This window comes from Corvus moneduloides, chromosome 2 (genome assembly GCF_009650955.1).
Source record: "Corvus moneduloides isolate bCorMon1 chromosome 2, bCorMon1.pri, whole genome shotgun sequence".
Taxonomy (NCBI): Eukaryota; Metazoa; Chordata; class Aves; order Passeriformes; family Corvidae; genus Corvus; species Corvus moneduloides.
The window spans coordinates 17,115,051-17,129,547 of NC_045477.1; the positions used below are offsets into that span (position 1 = coordinate 17,115,051).

Sequence of the window (14,497 nt, forward strand, 5' to 3'; positions counted from 1 at the left end):
TACTTGAGTTAGAAAAGGTTCCTCTTTTCCACTTTCACAGTTGATGTGGAATTTTTTTTTTTTTTTTTTTTTTTTTTTTTCTTTTGAATGCAGTTTGGCAAGGGTTTGTGCTTACATACTGTGTCTGGTAATATTGTGATTTACCTGGAAGTCAGTCTTGGTGAGGCTTGTGTTTCTCAGCAGCTGCGAAAACTTCATATGAATTCCTATCAGATACCCATCTTCACATATTTAAATCTGAAAATTCAGGGCATAGAATCTAGAAACAGTCTTTTTTCTTGAGAGTGTGTATGTGTCCCTATCTTTGTTTGGCTAATAAGTCAGCTAGTTCTGAAAGTGGATTATGTTCTCATATATATGCCCTTGTCATGGGTAGTTTTATTTTCCTGTTAAAATGTTTCCTTCCGTTCTTACTTGATTCTATCAAAATAACAAAGATTAATAGTGAAGTAGATAAATGCTTACTCTGTATACCTTTAATATTTTAAAATCTATTTTAGTCTTTATGGTATAGGTATACATCTGTATAAGCTTCTAGGTAGTCAGAAATGCCACATAGTACATAAATATAATGTTAATTGCAAACAACCATCATTAATGGCTCTGTCAACCCATTAAACCCATTACATTGAGGTTTTTCATTTTTTCTGATCTATGCACTAATCACTTGGCTTTAGTTTCAAGATTCAGGGGGAAATGTTCTTAACATCTTAAAATTTTATTGTAAACTTTAGTGAATTATTACATGGTAATGAGTATCAATGAGTCTAGACACATGATACAGGGATGATCATTTTATTGTCTGTCCCTAAATTTAATTTTTTTCCCTACTTCGTGTGCTTTGTTTTGTTGTTATTGTTTTGTTTTTTTTTTAAAGAAATTATGTGTCTTTCAGAGTATGTTACATCAGTCACATTAATTTTAACAAACCTGCTTGGGAGCAAATTCAGGAGATCTGAGTTAGAGTCAGGACTTTGCCACTGGTCTGTGGTGTAACCTCTTCCAAGTCACAGTCTGATTGAGTCATTAACCTTTCTATGACTCTTGCTTCCTTACTTATCAAGTGTGAGTTTCAGTCAAGCTGTATTACCTTTTAACTAAATGTCTGTGGAAAACTGTACAGCAATTGCTGTATTAGCAATTGCTAATATGAAATGGTAGGAATAACATTCTTGCAAAACCCCAGCAGTGAAAACAGGAGGTGAAATGAGCTGTAACATAAAATAATAACATAAAATAATGCTCTACTAGTTTAATGTTACTTTCTTATGTCTTGATTGATTGGTTGATGGGGGTTTTTTGTGCATGAGGGGCCACAAAGTTTCCTCTATTTCTTGGTGCCTCACCAAAATAACAACTGTGTCCTAACATCCTAGCTACATGTAGATTTTGGATTTAAATGGGTTCTGAGATTTTTAAATTCCTGCACATGTTCAATATGATTAGTGCACTCACAGTAACACTTAAAGCCTGTCCATAATAAATCTTAAGTTATGTAGTCAAACCTCTGCTTTATAGAGGGACATCACCTTTATAGAGGCTTATTCAGGACCATAAAGTAAATTATTGATTAGAGATTTGAAATTTAGTCTTGTAGATCCACACTTCACTTGTCCTGCTACAGGCAACTAAAGCTACATTTTTTAAGTTTGCTTCTCTTCCCTAGTTCAGTTTCCTGTCTCTGTGGATAGAACTGTTAGCCTTTGGAAGCATACCTGCAAATGAGCTGCTACTTCTGCTGAGGGAGGATACCATTTTTCAGAAATTGCCTATTGTGGTGCTGGGCAGTTTCTTGTCCATATTAGTTCTTGAATCTTCACTTTTTGAATGCCAGAATATTTAGTAATTTTAATTAGAGATTGGCCATAATTAGATCTTGGCCCTAATTAGAGACTGACTACGAACGAAGTTTGCCTTGATTACCAGCAAGACTGCTTTTTGATGTGATGGTGTTCTTTGTAAGTCCCAGGCACATGGAAGAAGATTTTCAATCATCTTCTCCATAGGCAGGATTGTATCTCTTCAGCTTCTCTCTGATTGTTTTTCTTTTTAAATGGTTTGACACAGGTTGGCATGGTAAGCATAAATAATAGGATTGCAGATTTGTCAATGTTGGTAGAGACTTTAGAGGTCATCTAGGTTCAACCATCAATCCAGCACCAACGTAATTGCCCCTGAACTACCTCCCCAAATGTCTCATTCAGATACCTCTTGAACACTTCCAGACTTACTCCAATGCCTGACTACTCTTCCAGCGAAATTTTTTTCTAATACTGAATCTGGACCTCCCCTGGCACAATTTGAGGCTATTTCCTCTTGTCCTGTCACTTGTTACCTGGGAACAAAGCCCAACCCCCACTTGGTTACGCCCTCCTGTCAGTGAGTTGTTGAGATCAAGAATGTCCCCCTATAACCTCCTTTTCTCCAGTCTGAGCCGCCCCAGTTCCCTCAGCTGCTCCTGGCACTCCAGACCCTTCCCCAACTCTGTTCCCTTCTCTGGATGCACTCCAGCACCTCAATCTCTCTCTTGTCATGAGGTGCCCAAAAGTGACTCCAGGACTGGAGGTACTTCACCAGTGCCCAGCACAGGGAATGGTCACTGCTCCTGGTCCTGCTGCCACACCAGTGATGGTACAGGCCGGGTGCCACTGTCCTTGCCCAGCTGGGCACACCCTGGCTCATATTCAGCTGGCTATTGACATCATCCCTCAAGTGCCTTCCTTCTGGGCAGCCCTTAAGCCCCTCTGCCCCCAGCCTGTAGCTCTGTGTGGGTCGTTGTGACCCCAAGGGCAGACCTGGCACTTGGCTGTTGGGGGTCCCTCCCCCTGCCCATGGAGCCCTGGGAGAGGGGCCCTGGCGGGGAGACACGGGGTTTCCCTGCCCCTGGTCAGCTTCAATTTAGAAGACTAAAATGGTGGGACGTCCAATACAAAGGAAAGATTTCACTCTGTTTTAAGGAAAACATTTCGAGTAGACCTAAGACAATATTTGTCTTTTTTCGTGTTTTGCAAGGTGCCAGCAATCTGCTCTTAGAGAGTTGTAGAGAGCAATAAAGTCCCCCTCAGCCTCCTGTTCTCCAGGCTGCATAAAAAGGCACATCTGATTCTGTCTTCAGCTGCTTCAGTGGTGGGTTTCCAAAATTTCCAGGAAGTTTTGAGCCTTTTTTATTCTGTCAATATCACATCCTGCTAGTATATTTTGCAGTGTTGATTTTCATAACTCCAGTTTTGCAGTGTTGGTCTTTAATACTGGTAACCATAGTGAGGCATAGGGGCTGCCTGCCTGATTGCTCAGTGAGCAGGATACCTCTGCTGTTTACTACAACAAAACAAAAAAGTTGAAGTGGAACCTTGCAGCCGTCACCCCACGTGATTTCATTGAACAATCCTAAGGAAGGTGCCTCTCCCTAAAGACAAGTTGCTTTTGATCCAGAAGCATGCACAAACCTTCATCGCCCTTTGTGCCACAGATTTTAACTTTGCCATGTACCCACCATCAGTGATAGCAACTGGAAGTGTTGGGAGCAGCCATCTGTGGCCTTCAGGTTGATGATGGGGACAGCCTCACAGACCTCCTGGCCAAGATCACAAACACAGATGTGGACTGCCTTAAAGCTTGTCAGGAACAGATCGAGGCAGTGCTTGTGAACAGCCTGCAGCAAGTCCAGCAGCAGCAGAGCAACCCCTCAAAGACAGTGAATGAAGCTGACCAGCAGCCATGACGAACACGCAGGCATGTGATAGGAGAAGTTGTAGCCACGAAAGTCACAGGAACTGTGGAATGGTACAATGTAAAAAACAACTATGGATTTATAACACGAGATGATACAGGGGAAGATCTATTCATCCATAGAACTGCCATTAAAAGGAATAACCCTAAAAATTACCTGCAAAGCGTAGGAGATGGAGAAGTTGTACAGTTTTGATATAGTGCAAGGAAAGAAGGGTTTACAAGCAGCAAATGTTACTGGGCCTGGGGTATTCCAGTCAAAGGCAGCCATTACGCACAAAATTATAAACAATATCCATCCCTGCAATTTCCCTATCCACAGCCTACTTCCCTGTTTTACCCTATACCCAATATGAACCCCTTCCTAAGTTTACCCTATCCCCAGTTTATTCCTAATCCGTTTTTCACCCCATGGCTTCCCTATACAATTCCATTTCCCTACAATTCCTCTCCGATGCCGAGGGGGGGATGAAAAGGGGGAGGGAAGAAATTAAACCCTCTCCTGCCTCAGTTTCCCCACAAAGCATGCCCAGAGAGTTCTGTCTCCCTTCTGTCAGCCCTAAGATGTTCCACAGAATCTGTTTGGACATTTAAAGACTCAGGAGGGTGGCTTGGTTTGTCTTGAAACTGTTCTTGTTATGTTTATCCAGTCGTTTTCATTCTCCTTTTATTAAAATAAAACGGGTGAGATGTTGGGGTCCCTCCCCCTGCCATGGATCCCTGGGAGATGGGCCCTGGGGGGGAGACACGGGGTTTCCCTGCCCCCGGTCAGCTTCATTTCCCATTGGTTGGTTTGTGTTCCCTGGTGTGGCCAAGGACCCTCGGGTCCCGTGACTGCGGAGTTCCTGAGCTGAGCCCCGGCCATGCGGCTGGAGAAATAAACATCTCTGAAACATCTACCACGAATCTGTCCATATATACTTCGCTTTCCACGAGACTCCTGGTTTGATATATGTGTGTTACAGTAATCCCCACTGTAGCACTTGGCCTTGTTTAACCTCAGCCCACTGATCCATCTTGTCCAGATCCTTCTGTAGAGCCTTCCTGCCTTCAGTGCTACCCAGGAGCTGTAAGAGGTTTGCAAGGTCATTAAACTGTGTCTGTCTGTAATCTAGACCAATTTATGAACCTGTTGCCTACTTTGGCAAGTTTCATTTGGATTTAAGATCCATTAATCATCCTGTTATCCTTTGCTGAACTGAATATTGCAGCAGATTCTTTATGTGTGCAGTATATGATTGTGAGGAAGAAAGAACTCTTTTGAGCCAGGACTTCTTATGTTTTTCATGATTGTGTGTTAGGTGCCATTTTATATCTGTTGCACAAAATACACCAAAGAAGGCAAAAGCTGATAAAGTGAGGATTGACCTTTACAGTTAAACTATATAATAAAAAAAAAAAATTATATCCCAAGATGTTGTATTGAGGTGAAAGGCAGAAGGGTACTGTAAGGATAAACATGACGTGAAAGTAGGTGCAAAGGCTGAAGTCTGAGAAAACTATAGGGGGTTAAACTTTGATAGTCCAGTTGCTGTGAACAAAACCACCACCAAAAAAACCCAAAGTAGTGTAAAGTTTTAAACTGTGTGTGGCATTATCCCAATCCCTTTGTGTGTGTAGTCTCACTAGTCAAACTTCTGGAGACAGAATGAAAATCCTGAACTGGCTCTTACGTTAATCTCTCAAACAGAATGAAGTAACCCAGTAACTGAATAGCTAGGGGGTTTGGGTGATTTGTCTCTGATTCATGGCACTGTGAGTGTGGCCCGTATCAAGGACTAAGATCATCTGAGGTGTGATGCAGGTTGGTTGTGACCGTAAGATGTAATTTATCCTTTATTTCTTTTTATCTTACTTGAAAGAGGGTGCAAGACTCAAAAAGGGTGTAGTGTTTCAGAAAGCGCTGAGATCTGCAGACAGGGGAAACATAGTTTAGAGAAAGTGTTTCTTTTCCAGGTGTCAGCTGCTCAGATGATGATGAAAAACCCCGCAAAAGACGGCGAACGAATTCTTCTAGTTCTTCCCCTGTTCTTCTGAAAGAAGTCCCGAAGGCAGTGACTCCTGTCACTAAAACTATCACAGTGCCTGTAAGTGGCAGCCCCAAAATGAGTAATATAATGCAGAGCATTGCCAACTCCTTACCACCACACATGTCGCCTGTGAAAATAACCTTCACTAAGCCCTCAACACAGACAACAAACACCACAACACAGAAGGTATGTGGGGGAAGCTGCCAAATGTTACTTTATTCTGGTTTTATCAATGAATAAGATGTGATGTTTGACTCTTCCTTTCTATGGTCTCACTAGCTGTTTTTTAAGGATTGATCTTGGGATAAGGTAATCCCTCTTTAAAACGAAGAAAGGGAAGACCAAACTCTTGTATGAATTTAGTTCACCTGTGTGTGAAAGGACCTGGATTGACAGCCGTGGAGACTGAAGCCCTCTTTTTATCCACAGAACAGGTACAGCACAGGCAGCGGGAGTGCAAGCTTCCCCCAGACTGCCCCACCAATGTGCCTCAACCCTGACCTGAAGGGACCACTTCTAGGGATGAGAGGGGATTCAGTCTCCATGCTCATTCAATTCTTGGCCTGTCTGGTGAGACTGCCAACAAGGTTACCAGTTAGTACCATTTGTGGTGTTGGGTTTTGTGATATGGACACTAGTCCACTGAGAACTGGATCACATAGGCCACTGAACAGTCTTCAGATGGTAACAACTATTGGTCAAAGGTAATCTTTCTTATTTCTATTTTCCTTATTTATAATTATTCTTTGCAGTAGTAGAATTCCAGGAGAGATGGCATGGGCTTTCCCTTGCCAAGCCTTTTATCTAGAGACTAGTTTTTTGGGGTCTATAACGTGTATTCTTGGAGCTGGTCAAAGTCCGGGGGGCTTTATTTTCTTTTCAGTACTAGTGTGCCATTTCTCATTCTACATTAACAGTGTTACAGTGGTCAAAATCAGTCATTATTTCAGCTGATTGTGCCTAGCTTTCACCACAATGCAGTGTGCAGAAAAGGCTTTCCTTGTTTAAATTTTGGATTGGATTTAGATTTTTAAGTGCCTAATCTATGGCATGACTATATTCCCATTCATTAGGAGGCAATTCAGTTGTGTCTATTTTTCTGTTCTTAAGATGTAAAAACAAAGATGAATGGTTCAGACCAAGTTCATTCTTGGTACAGTTATTAGTTACAGCAGACTTCAGGGAGAGTTAGTGTCTCTGTGGAATTAATTTCGCCTCGATACCAACAGACTTACAGTAGGCTGGCCACTAACAAGCATTTTTTTCCAACTGTGAGAGTTTGACCATTGAGCTCAAACCTTTGCATGGTATTTTTTCTACTAGTCTTCTTAATTGCTTTATGCCTCTTTTTGGATTAGCAGAGTTCCTCTGTCCTGATTTTTGGAAACTTTAAAACCGAGTAAGATTAACTGAAGTAATGTGCAATAAAGATCTTGCTTTCTGACCTCTTCCCACTCCAGGGAAGATGCTTTCATTTGATTCACTGTTCTTTAACAGTGTCCTTAATCAAATTTCATCTCTGAATACATGAGTGGATAAGAGAAATCCATGAGTGAGCATAAACCATCAAATTAAATGTTCTGCATTCAGTGCAGCAAATCCACAGCTACTACAGGGCTTAACCTATCCATCTTATTGCACATTAGGGTTCTAATTTGTGCAGGAAGAAATTTTTGCTTCAAACGTGTAGGGTTGTATTAAGTATGGTGTTATATATCATGGAAATTAAAGACAGTGTACTAAGTCTCCAAAAGAGTGGACTGTTGATAGGACCTTTCCTGCAGTTGTGCCTCTGCATTTGTTCTGACATCGAAATTTTAGGGTTTACTTTGCATTCTATTATTTGTCTTACTAATCTGCAGTGACAGGAAAATCAGTGCTTGTTTTGTTAGGCAGCCAGAGTAGCATTTGTATCTGAACTTGTCACACTGCCCTCTTTTGTTGGATTTAGATATGCCAAAATATATAACTGGATGATTTTGGTGGGAGAAATCCCCTTTAGTAGTTTTAATTTAAATGTCAGTCTTGTTCATTCATATCCAACAGCACATTTCTGATTTGAGTGTAAGTTGTTATATGTGAATGAAATTCTGTGTTTCTGCATGCCAGCTCTTTGAATCGTTTTGACATTTCAGTGGGTTGGAGGAAGATGTGTTGTAACAACTAATAATGTCACAGCTCCAGTTTCTGGATTCTCTTGTAATAAAGTCACTTGTCTAGGACACAGAAGGAATCTAGCTAGTGAAGTTTCCGGCAGTTACAATACCTTTATTTTTTCAGGGACTAAATTTGGCATCTCTCAAAATAGAGCTGGCAGGACTAATTTCAGTACATGTTGGGAATTAGATTTTACTGTAACAAAAGCTACAACAACAAAATTACCACCTTGATTTGTGTGTGTGTGTATGTTTAAAGTTAGGCAGTTTCTCTGCTGTAGAACATGAGATGCAGTTTTGGTACCCAAGATGAAATTATTTGGATCATTTCAACGTACATGAGAAAACAGTACTTCAGAAATAAAGTGGTTGTGATTTGAACTTTAATTTTTAAATTTTTACCTGAATTTTATGTTTTCTGGATATACTTCATACATGAAGATTACTGAACTTTGCTCTGCTCTTTTAATTTTGAAAGATGAGATAGAATAGATAGACCCAAACCTGCTTAGTCACAGTATAGCAGTCACTGTTGAACTGTAATGCTTTACAGGCTTTATTCCTTCCTTAATTAAATAAAGTGTTTTTAAGTGATAATCTTGGACTTAAGGAAATGCAGTGGTCTGCAGGATTTGCAGTTATGTTCAAATTCATTCTACGTATCTGTACTTAGTTGTGATGCTGAACTTGCCCTGTTGTAGTAGGGTTTATATTCACACTAACCTGTAATATGCCTATTTTAACTGCAAGTTGTCCTTTGACTGTATTCCTAAATTAGTTACCCTGGGTGGAATGGAGCTGACCCTAACTTCAGACAGTTGGGAAGTATTCCAAGTGTTAGCTGACAGTTTAAGAAACAAAATAAAACTCCAGGGGCGTATCATAGAATCTTTTCACTTCCAATTCTCACACTAGAACAAGCTGTGTCATGTTCAGCTCATCTGCGTGTTTGTAGCCTAAGAGCAATTTGAGAAAGGTGTTTTGATTAAATCAAGGTTAGGCAGAATGCAGAAATAAGACTGATGCAGAGAAAATGTTCTCACTGGAGAATGCAATCAAAAAAGCAGCAGAATGTGGAAACCTTGTCCTTCAGACACTGATTAGTTGTGGTCAACCTGCTACAGCTTGTGGGGGTAGTAAAGTTTTGATTTTCCTCAGATCAAGGTATTAAAGGTTTATCTAAGCAGTAGACCATCAAACTAAGAACTGAGGCAAAAGGAGAAGCAGAACCAGCCATGGTGGTGAAATTTGCTTTTTTAATAATGCTTTTATTCCATCCATGTGGCTGTTTCCCTTTTTTTTTTTTTTTTTTCATTTTTCTTTAAGCAAATTGTAAACTCGTAATCTCTTGCTGCTTGATCTGTCGCTTAAGTCTATTTCTGGTGCCATTACCATATTACTTCTTTATCAGGCAAGGTTTCAGTAGTGCTTGGCTAGCTGTGTAAGACTTTGTGTGTGAGCTGACACAGGTTTCCTTTGCCCATTTTGTACCTTACTTTTCTATCAGCTTTTGTTACATTGAATCATTAATAAGCTTAAATTTTCAAGGTTTTAATAAACAAAATTTTTGTTGGGACAATAGCATTATTAAAATAATTTCTCAATATTCTTGCTTGATAAACTGAAAATGTTGTACTTTTGTGCTTCTTTTTCTATTTTAACTGTGTAAGTACAAGAAGCGACATAGAAGTTGAATAAAAGGAATTTCTTTATGTAAACAGTCCCCATTTTTGCTACTCAATAAGTGCTTAGTTTTCTAGGTCAGTTGCATAACGACAGACTTCTTCCAATGCTGTCATGAATTCTGTGTTTTTCTATGTCAGATCAGATTCATGGAGTTGTAATTGTAACTCGCACAGGGGTGATGTTTATTCTCTTCAGAGAAAGCATTTTCAGACAAATCAGAAAGAATTTCTTGTTATTAAGAGCACTAAATAAAGCAGAAATTGCTTCAAACCTAAACCATTTTTCTCTCACTGATGAAATATTGCATACAACCTGGTAGATCATTTCCCATTACTGACTCAGCAAGTGCTTGTTAATTGTTGAAAAAAAATCATCTATTTTCTCTCATTGCTGTTTCTTGATACTTTCGTGGGGTCTGGGAGAGTGGCACTTAAAACTTGCTGGAAATCCATTCAGTTTCTCTTAAAATAGGTTTCAAGCTTCCTGGCCCAGTTTAATGAAGTCAAGTTCATTCCTGTCTGTTTGCCTTCAAACATGAGATAAAATTCTACTTTAATTGGATAGTAATTGTTTTCCTTAAAAAATCTGCCCAATTTTAAGGAAACATTAATCACCACTTCCTCAAAATAATTGAAATTTTTTCTTGCAAGCAAATGTGATTGACAGTCTTACAAGCTCTTAATAAACATGTATCCCTAAACCTAAATACACAAACAGACATGTTACTGAAATTCTATGCTTCTAAATAGATGCAAAGAACAAATGAATTTCTTCTTGTTTTTTTCTTTTTTCAGGTCATAATAGTAACCACCTCTCCAAGCTCAACTTTTGTACCCAACATCCTTTCCAAGTCCCACAACTACGCAGCAGTTACAAAACTTGTTCCAACATCAGTCATTGCCTCAACTACTCAAAAGCAGCCCGTGGTTATCACTGCTTCCCAGTCCTCTGTGGGCAGCAGCAGCAGCAGCTGCTCCACTCCTTCCTGCACTGCAAATACTATTGCTGTGACTGCTGTAGTGTCATCTACACCATCAGTGGTTATGTCAACAGTAGCACAAGGTATGGCAATTCTCTTATAAAGGCTCTTTCACTGAGGAATTGGACTTTGCATTGAGAATAGCATTGGGGAGATGCACTTTTTGTTTACATATGATGAGTAAAGCACAGGACATGTGAAAGAAATGTGCTTATGAAACTAATCCAAGAGTCTCCACGAAAGTTCTTGTTGAACTCTCTTCCTCTTTACTTCAACAGTTAATGTGCAGATCCTCTTTTTTTAAGAGGAGGTGAGGTGAGGTGGCGTGACTTAGCTCTAAAGCAATATAACCTCAAAATGATTGGCTTTAAGACCTTCTCCTGTTGCATAGAAAAATGTATATTTCCAATATTTGAAGGTTATTGCATCTCTAAAAGCCTGATTTACAAAGACATGCAAAGTTAACATCAAATAAGTACAACTTATTAACATGCCCAGATGACAATTCTGAAAGGTAGAGAAGTGTTTACAACTTTTTATCAGTGTATTTTATCAGCATGTCAGTTTTAAAGTCCTTTATAATTAAGACCTGAGTGGGCCTGATTAAAATTCCTAGGTTTCTGATTTCAAATTCCAGCTGTGTATGCTAGCTTGACTGTTTCAGCTTCACAGCCACCAGCTAGCGTTTGAAAGGGAAGCTGTGAATGAATGAATGAATGAATGAATGAACTTTAGTGAGCAGCACTTGAAAGAAAAACTGCCTGACAGTGACAAGTGTCACAATTTTTCCTGGTCTGTATTTTCCATTCTTGTTCCATTCCACAAAATATTGGGTAGGTGTATCAAGGCTGAGGAGGCATTTTCCTTCCCTATTGCTTGTATTAATATGATCAGATATTAATCTATGGAGAAGAAGGGCTCACAGCAGGCTTTAATATTTTTTGAACCGTTGATTTTTAGTTGGGTTTGATCATGGAAGAGACTTTAATTCTAAAGTACATAGGTGGAGTATCTCTCTAAAAGGTTTTTTTTCCAAGGCTGTCAGTGTCATTGCAGAAGATGCTGGTGAAAAGTTTTGTGACGTGAACTGATAATCTCTTCAAATGTAGAGTTGAACTCATGAATGAAAGGAGCTGCCCAAGGAAATGGTGTAACCATCTTAAATGATGCAGTGAGGTTGCTTATTTAGATTGCCAGGATTGTACCTTTACTGTAATTTCTGTCATTATCACTGCCATCTGTTTCTGGTTTTCACTACAACTGGGATTTAGTTAAAAATTGCCTTCATAAGATACGGACTTTGTCTGTCTTGGTGCTTACAGATGTGTAGTTTAGAATTATATACAAAGCCAAATTTGCTGTAAATATTTTGACAGCTATGTAGGGGAATGACAGAAATAAATAATAATATTTATTTGGGAACTTTGTATTTCCATCTTACTGTAAACTTCTTTTAATCACTTTTACTTTTAAGACCACCTAACCCAACAGCACAAAACAGGTGTCACACAGTTTTATAATTTACATAACATTACTTGATTTTTTTTTAATGCCAACCAACTCTTTTACTAACAGCTACTCCCTTCCAGTGTTGATGGGTTTGATATTTGACATCCTCCTATTGCCAACTTTTCGTCATTGTGATTTTAGAATCATTGAATCACAGAATGGTTTGAGTTGGAAGGGACCTTTAAGATCTAGTTCCTGCCCCCCTGCCAGGGGCAGGAACACCTTCCACTAAACCATGTTGTTATAAATACATATTTAAAATATTTTCACTATAGGTATTTTGCTGTCTTGAAGCTTAAAGACAAGACTTTGAAAATATTATTGAATTATTTGTATTACAAAAGGTGGGGAAGTAGACTGGGTTTGTGGTCTTTCCATTAGCTGCTGTTCTGCTGCCACATTGAAATTCTGTATAAGGCTCCATTGCTTCCTATGCACTTCTGCTACATGGGAACTTTATTTCCTCACATCTGTCAATGCATTTTTCAGTAGTAAAGATGGTTGAAATGCAAAATTATTTTAGAAATTATAGTATTTTTCTCTCATTGCACTGTTCAGTCTTAAACGATTTACTCTTTCACAGGTGTGTCTACATCAGCAATTAAAGTTGCCTCTACCAGACTACCTTCCCCAAAAGGTTTGGTTGGGAATCCAACTCAGATCTTAGCACAGTTTCCCAAACAGCATCAGCAGTCTCCCAAACAGCAGCTGCACCAAGTCCAACAGGCCCAACAGCAGCAGCAGCAGCAACCACAGCAGCAGCAGCTGGTGCCATGTTCTGTAGCCCAGCAGCAGCCACAGCAGTCTCAGCTGCCAGCTGGCATCAAGCCCACCATTCAGATCAAACAGGAATCAGGTAGTTGGAGTTTTTCTTGGGTCACATTGGTGAGGTCTGACTGTAACTCAGGAAAGTAGGGCAGAATTCTGTCCCAAAATGTGCATGGGGGAGTGGTCATGAAGGCATGATTTCTTGAGTGCAGGATTTGGCTTTAAACATGAATGTAAGTAGATAGTGAAGGATGTTTTAATGTTTTCAAGTAACAGTAATTAAAGAATTTGGTTGTTTCACTTTTCTTGTTTTGTTCTGGTATTACAGACCTTGCTCTAGGTATATATGTTTTATCTTAGAGGTTGAGAGGTATGTAAATAACTGCAAAAGTAATGTGATTGGCAACCTGAAACACACCGGTTTTCTGAAGATCCCAGAATTGTTCAACTGTATCATCTGGAAAAAGAAGTTACTCCATGTTTTAATTATTTTCTTTGGTCCAGAAATCAAAACATACTTTTGAGGTACATGTCAAAACAAATACAGTTAGATCTGGAAGTTGGACTGGATTCTTTTTGTAACATTGATTAATTCAGCTGACTTTGGGCAAGTCATGTAATTGTTCTTTCTTGGCTTTTCTCTGCTGTAGCACACAGTTCTTATCTCAGCAAGAAGTAGTAAGAAATAAAGCTTGCAAAGTTATCCAGTTCTCAAAGACGTGCTATAAAAGTGCAAAGTATAATAGTACTTTTATGTATATTAATATAAAATTAGTATTTTAATCCTGTCAGTAAAATTATTATTTTATATCGTACTATTTAGATCAAGGAATTAAAGTAGACCATGGAATGAAAAAATAAACAGCCCTACTCCTGTCCTTTGATAAAACTACCTTTTGGATTATAGGATCACTGCTTAAGAAAAGTAATAGCTACTAATTAAGATGTAAAAAAGGCTTCCAGCCACTGAACAGTATCAATATGAGCTTCATTTCATTGTCTTCTACAATGGATTTAGGCTCAATGTGCTTTTTAGTTAAAAGTTTCTTTGGAAATACCATCTGATACCAATTCTTTCTGGAAGATGTGAATCAGTTTTCATGGTGACTTTTCATCCAGTGTCTGGATGATGCAGAGACTTCAATTTCTCTTTCAGTTTGGACCTTACTTGCTCGGTACTGCTTTTATATTCAGTGTAGAGAGAAGAAAACTTCTCTGGAGGATGTTCCACATCTCAAGTGGACAAAATTTTTCACCTAGAAATACTTGTGTACAAATTAGGTGCTTCACTTAGATGGGATTCATCCAGGCTGTGTGTTCCATGGCATTTGGCCACCACAGTGCAGTGCATTTACCTCATGGAACAGATAATATCTGTTGCGTATCTCCTGGATGCACATCTCCTGGATCTCCTTTTGAACAGATGTTGGGAATCTGCTGGTTTGCAACTGAGAAGTGAATCTCACAGAGGTCCCATTCCCCAAAACAAAATGGAGAGAGAGGGAGCAGAATCCTGGCAGTACTAAGGTGCCCTCATCCTTCATTCTTGCTGATTCTTTTGATAGCTTAAGCCAAATTTCTTTGTGGCTTTAAGATAACCAGTAAATCAAGGGGAAAGAGAGCAGTTTACTTAAAGTAAC

The 14,497-nt window shown here is 39.3% G+C and overlaps 1 protein-coding gene across 1 annotated transcript in view; it reads left to right on the plus strand.

Moving 5' to 3' along the window:
- The window catches only part of EMSY (EMSY transcriptional repressor, BRCA2 interacting), a 45,628-nt gene that overhangs the window by 9,624 nt on the left and 21,507 nt on the right, over positions 1-14,497 (plus strand). The window contains 3 exon segments of the mRNA XM_032097830.1: positions 5,686-5,945; positions 10,396-10,663; positions 12,673-12,945. Of these exon segments, the coding sequence (XP_031953721.1) occupies positions 5,686-5,945; positions 10,396-10,663; positions 12,673-12,945 (801 nt within the window).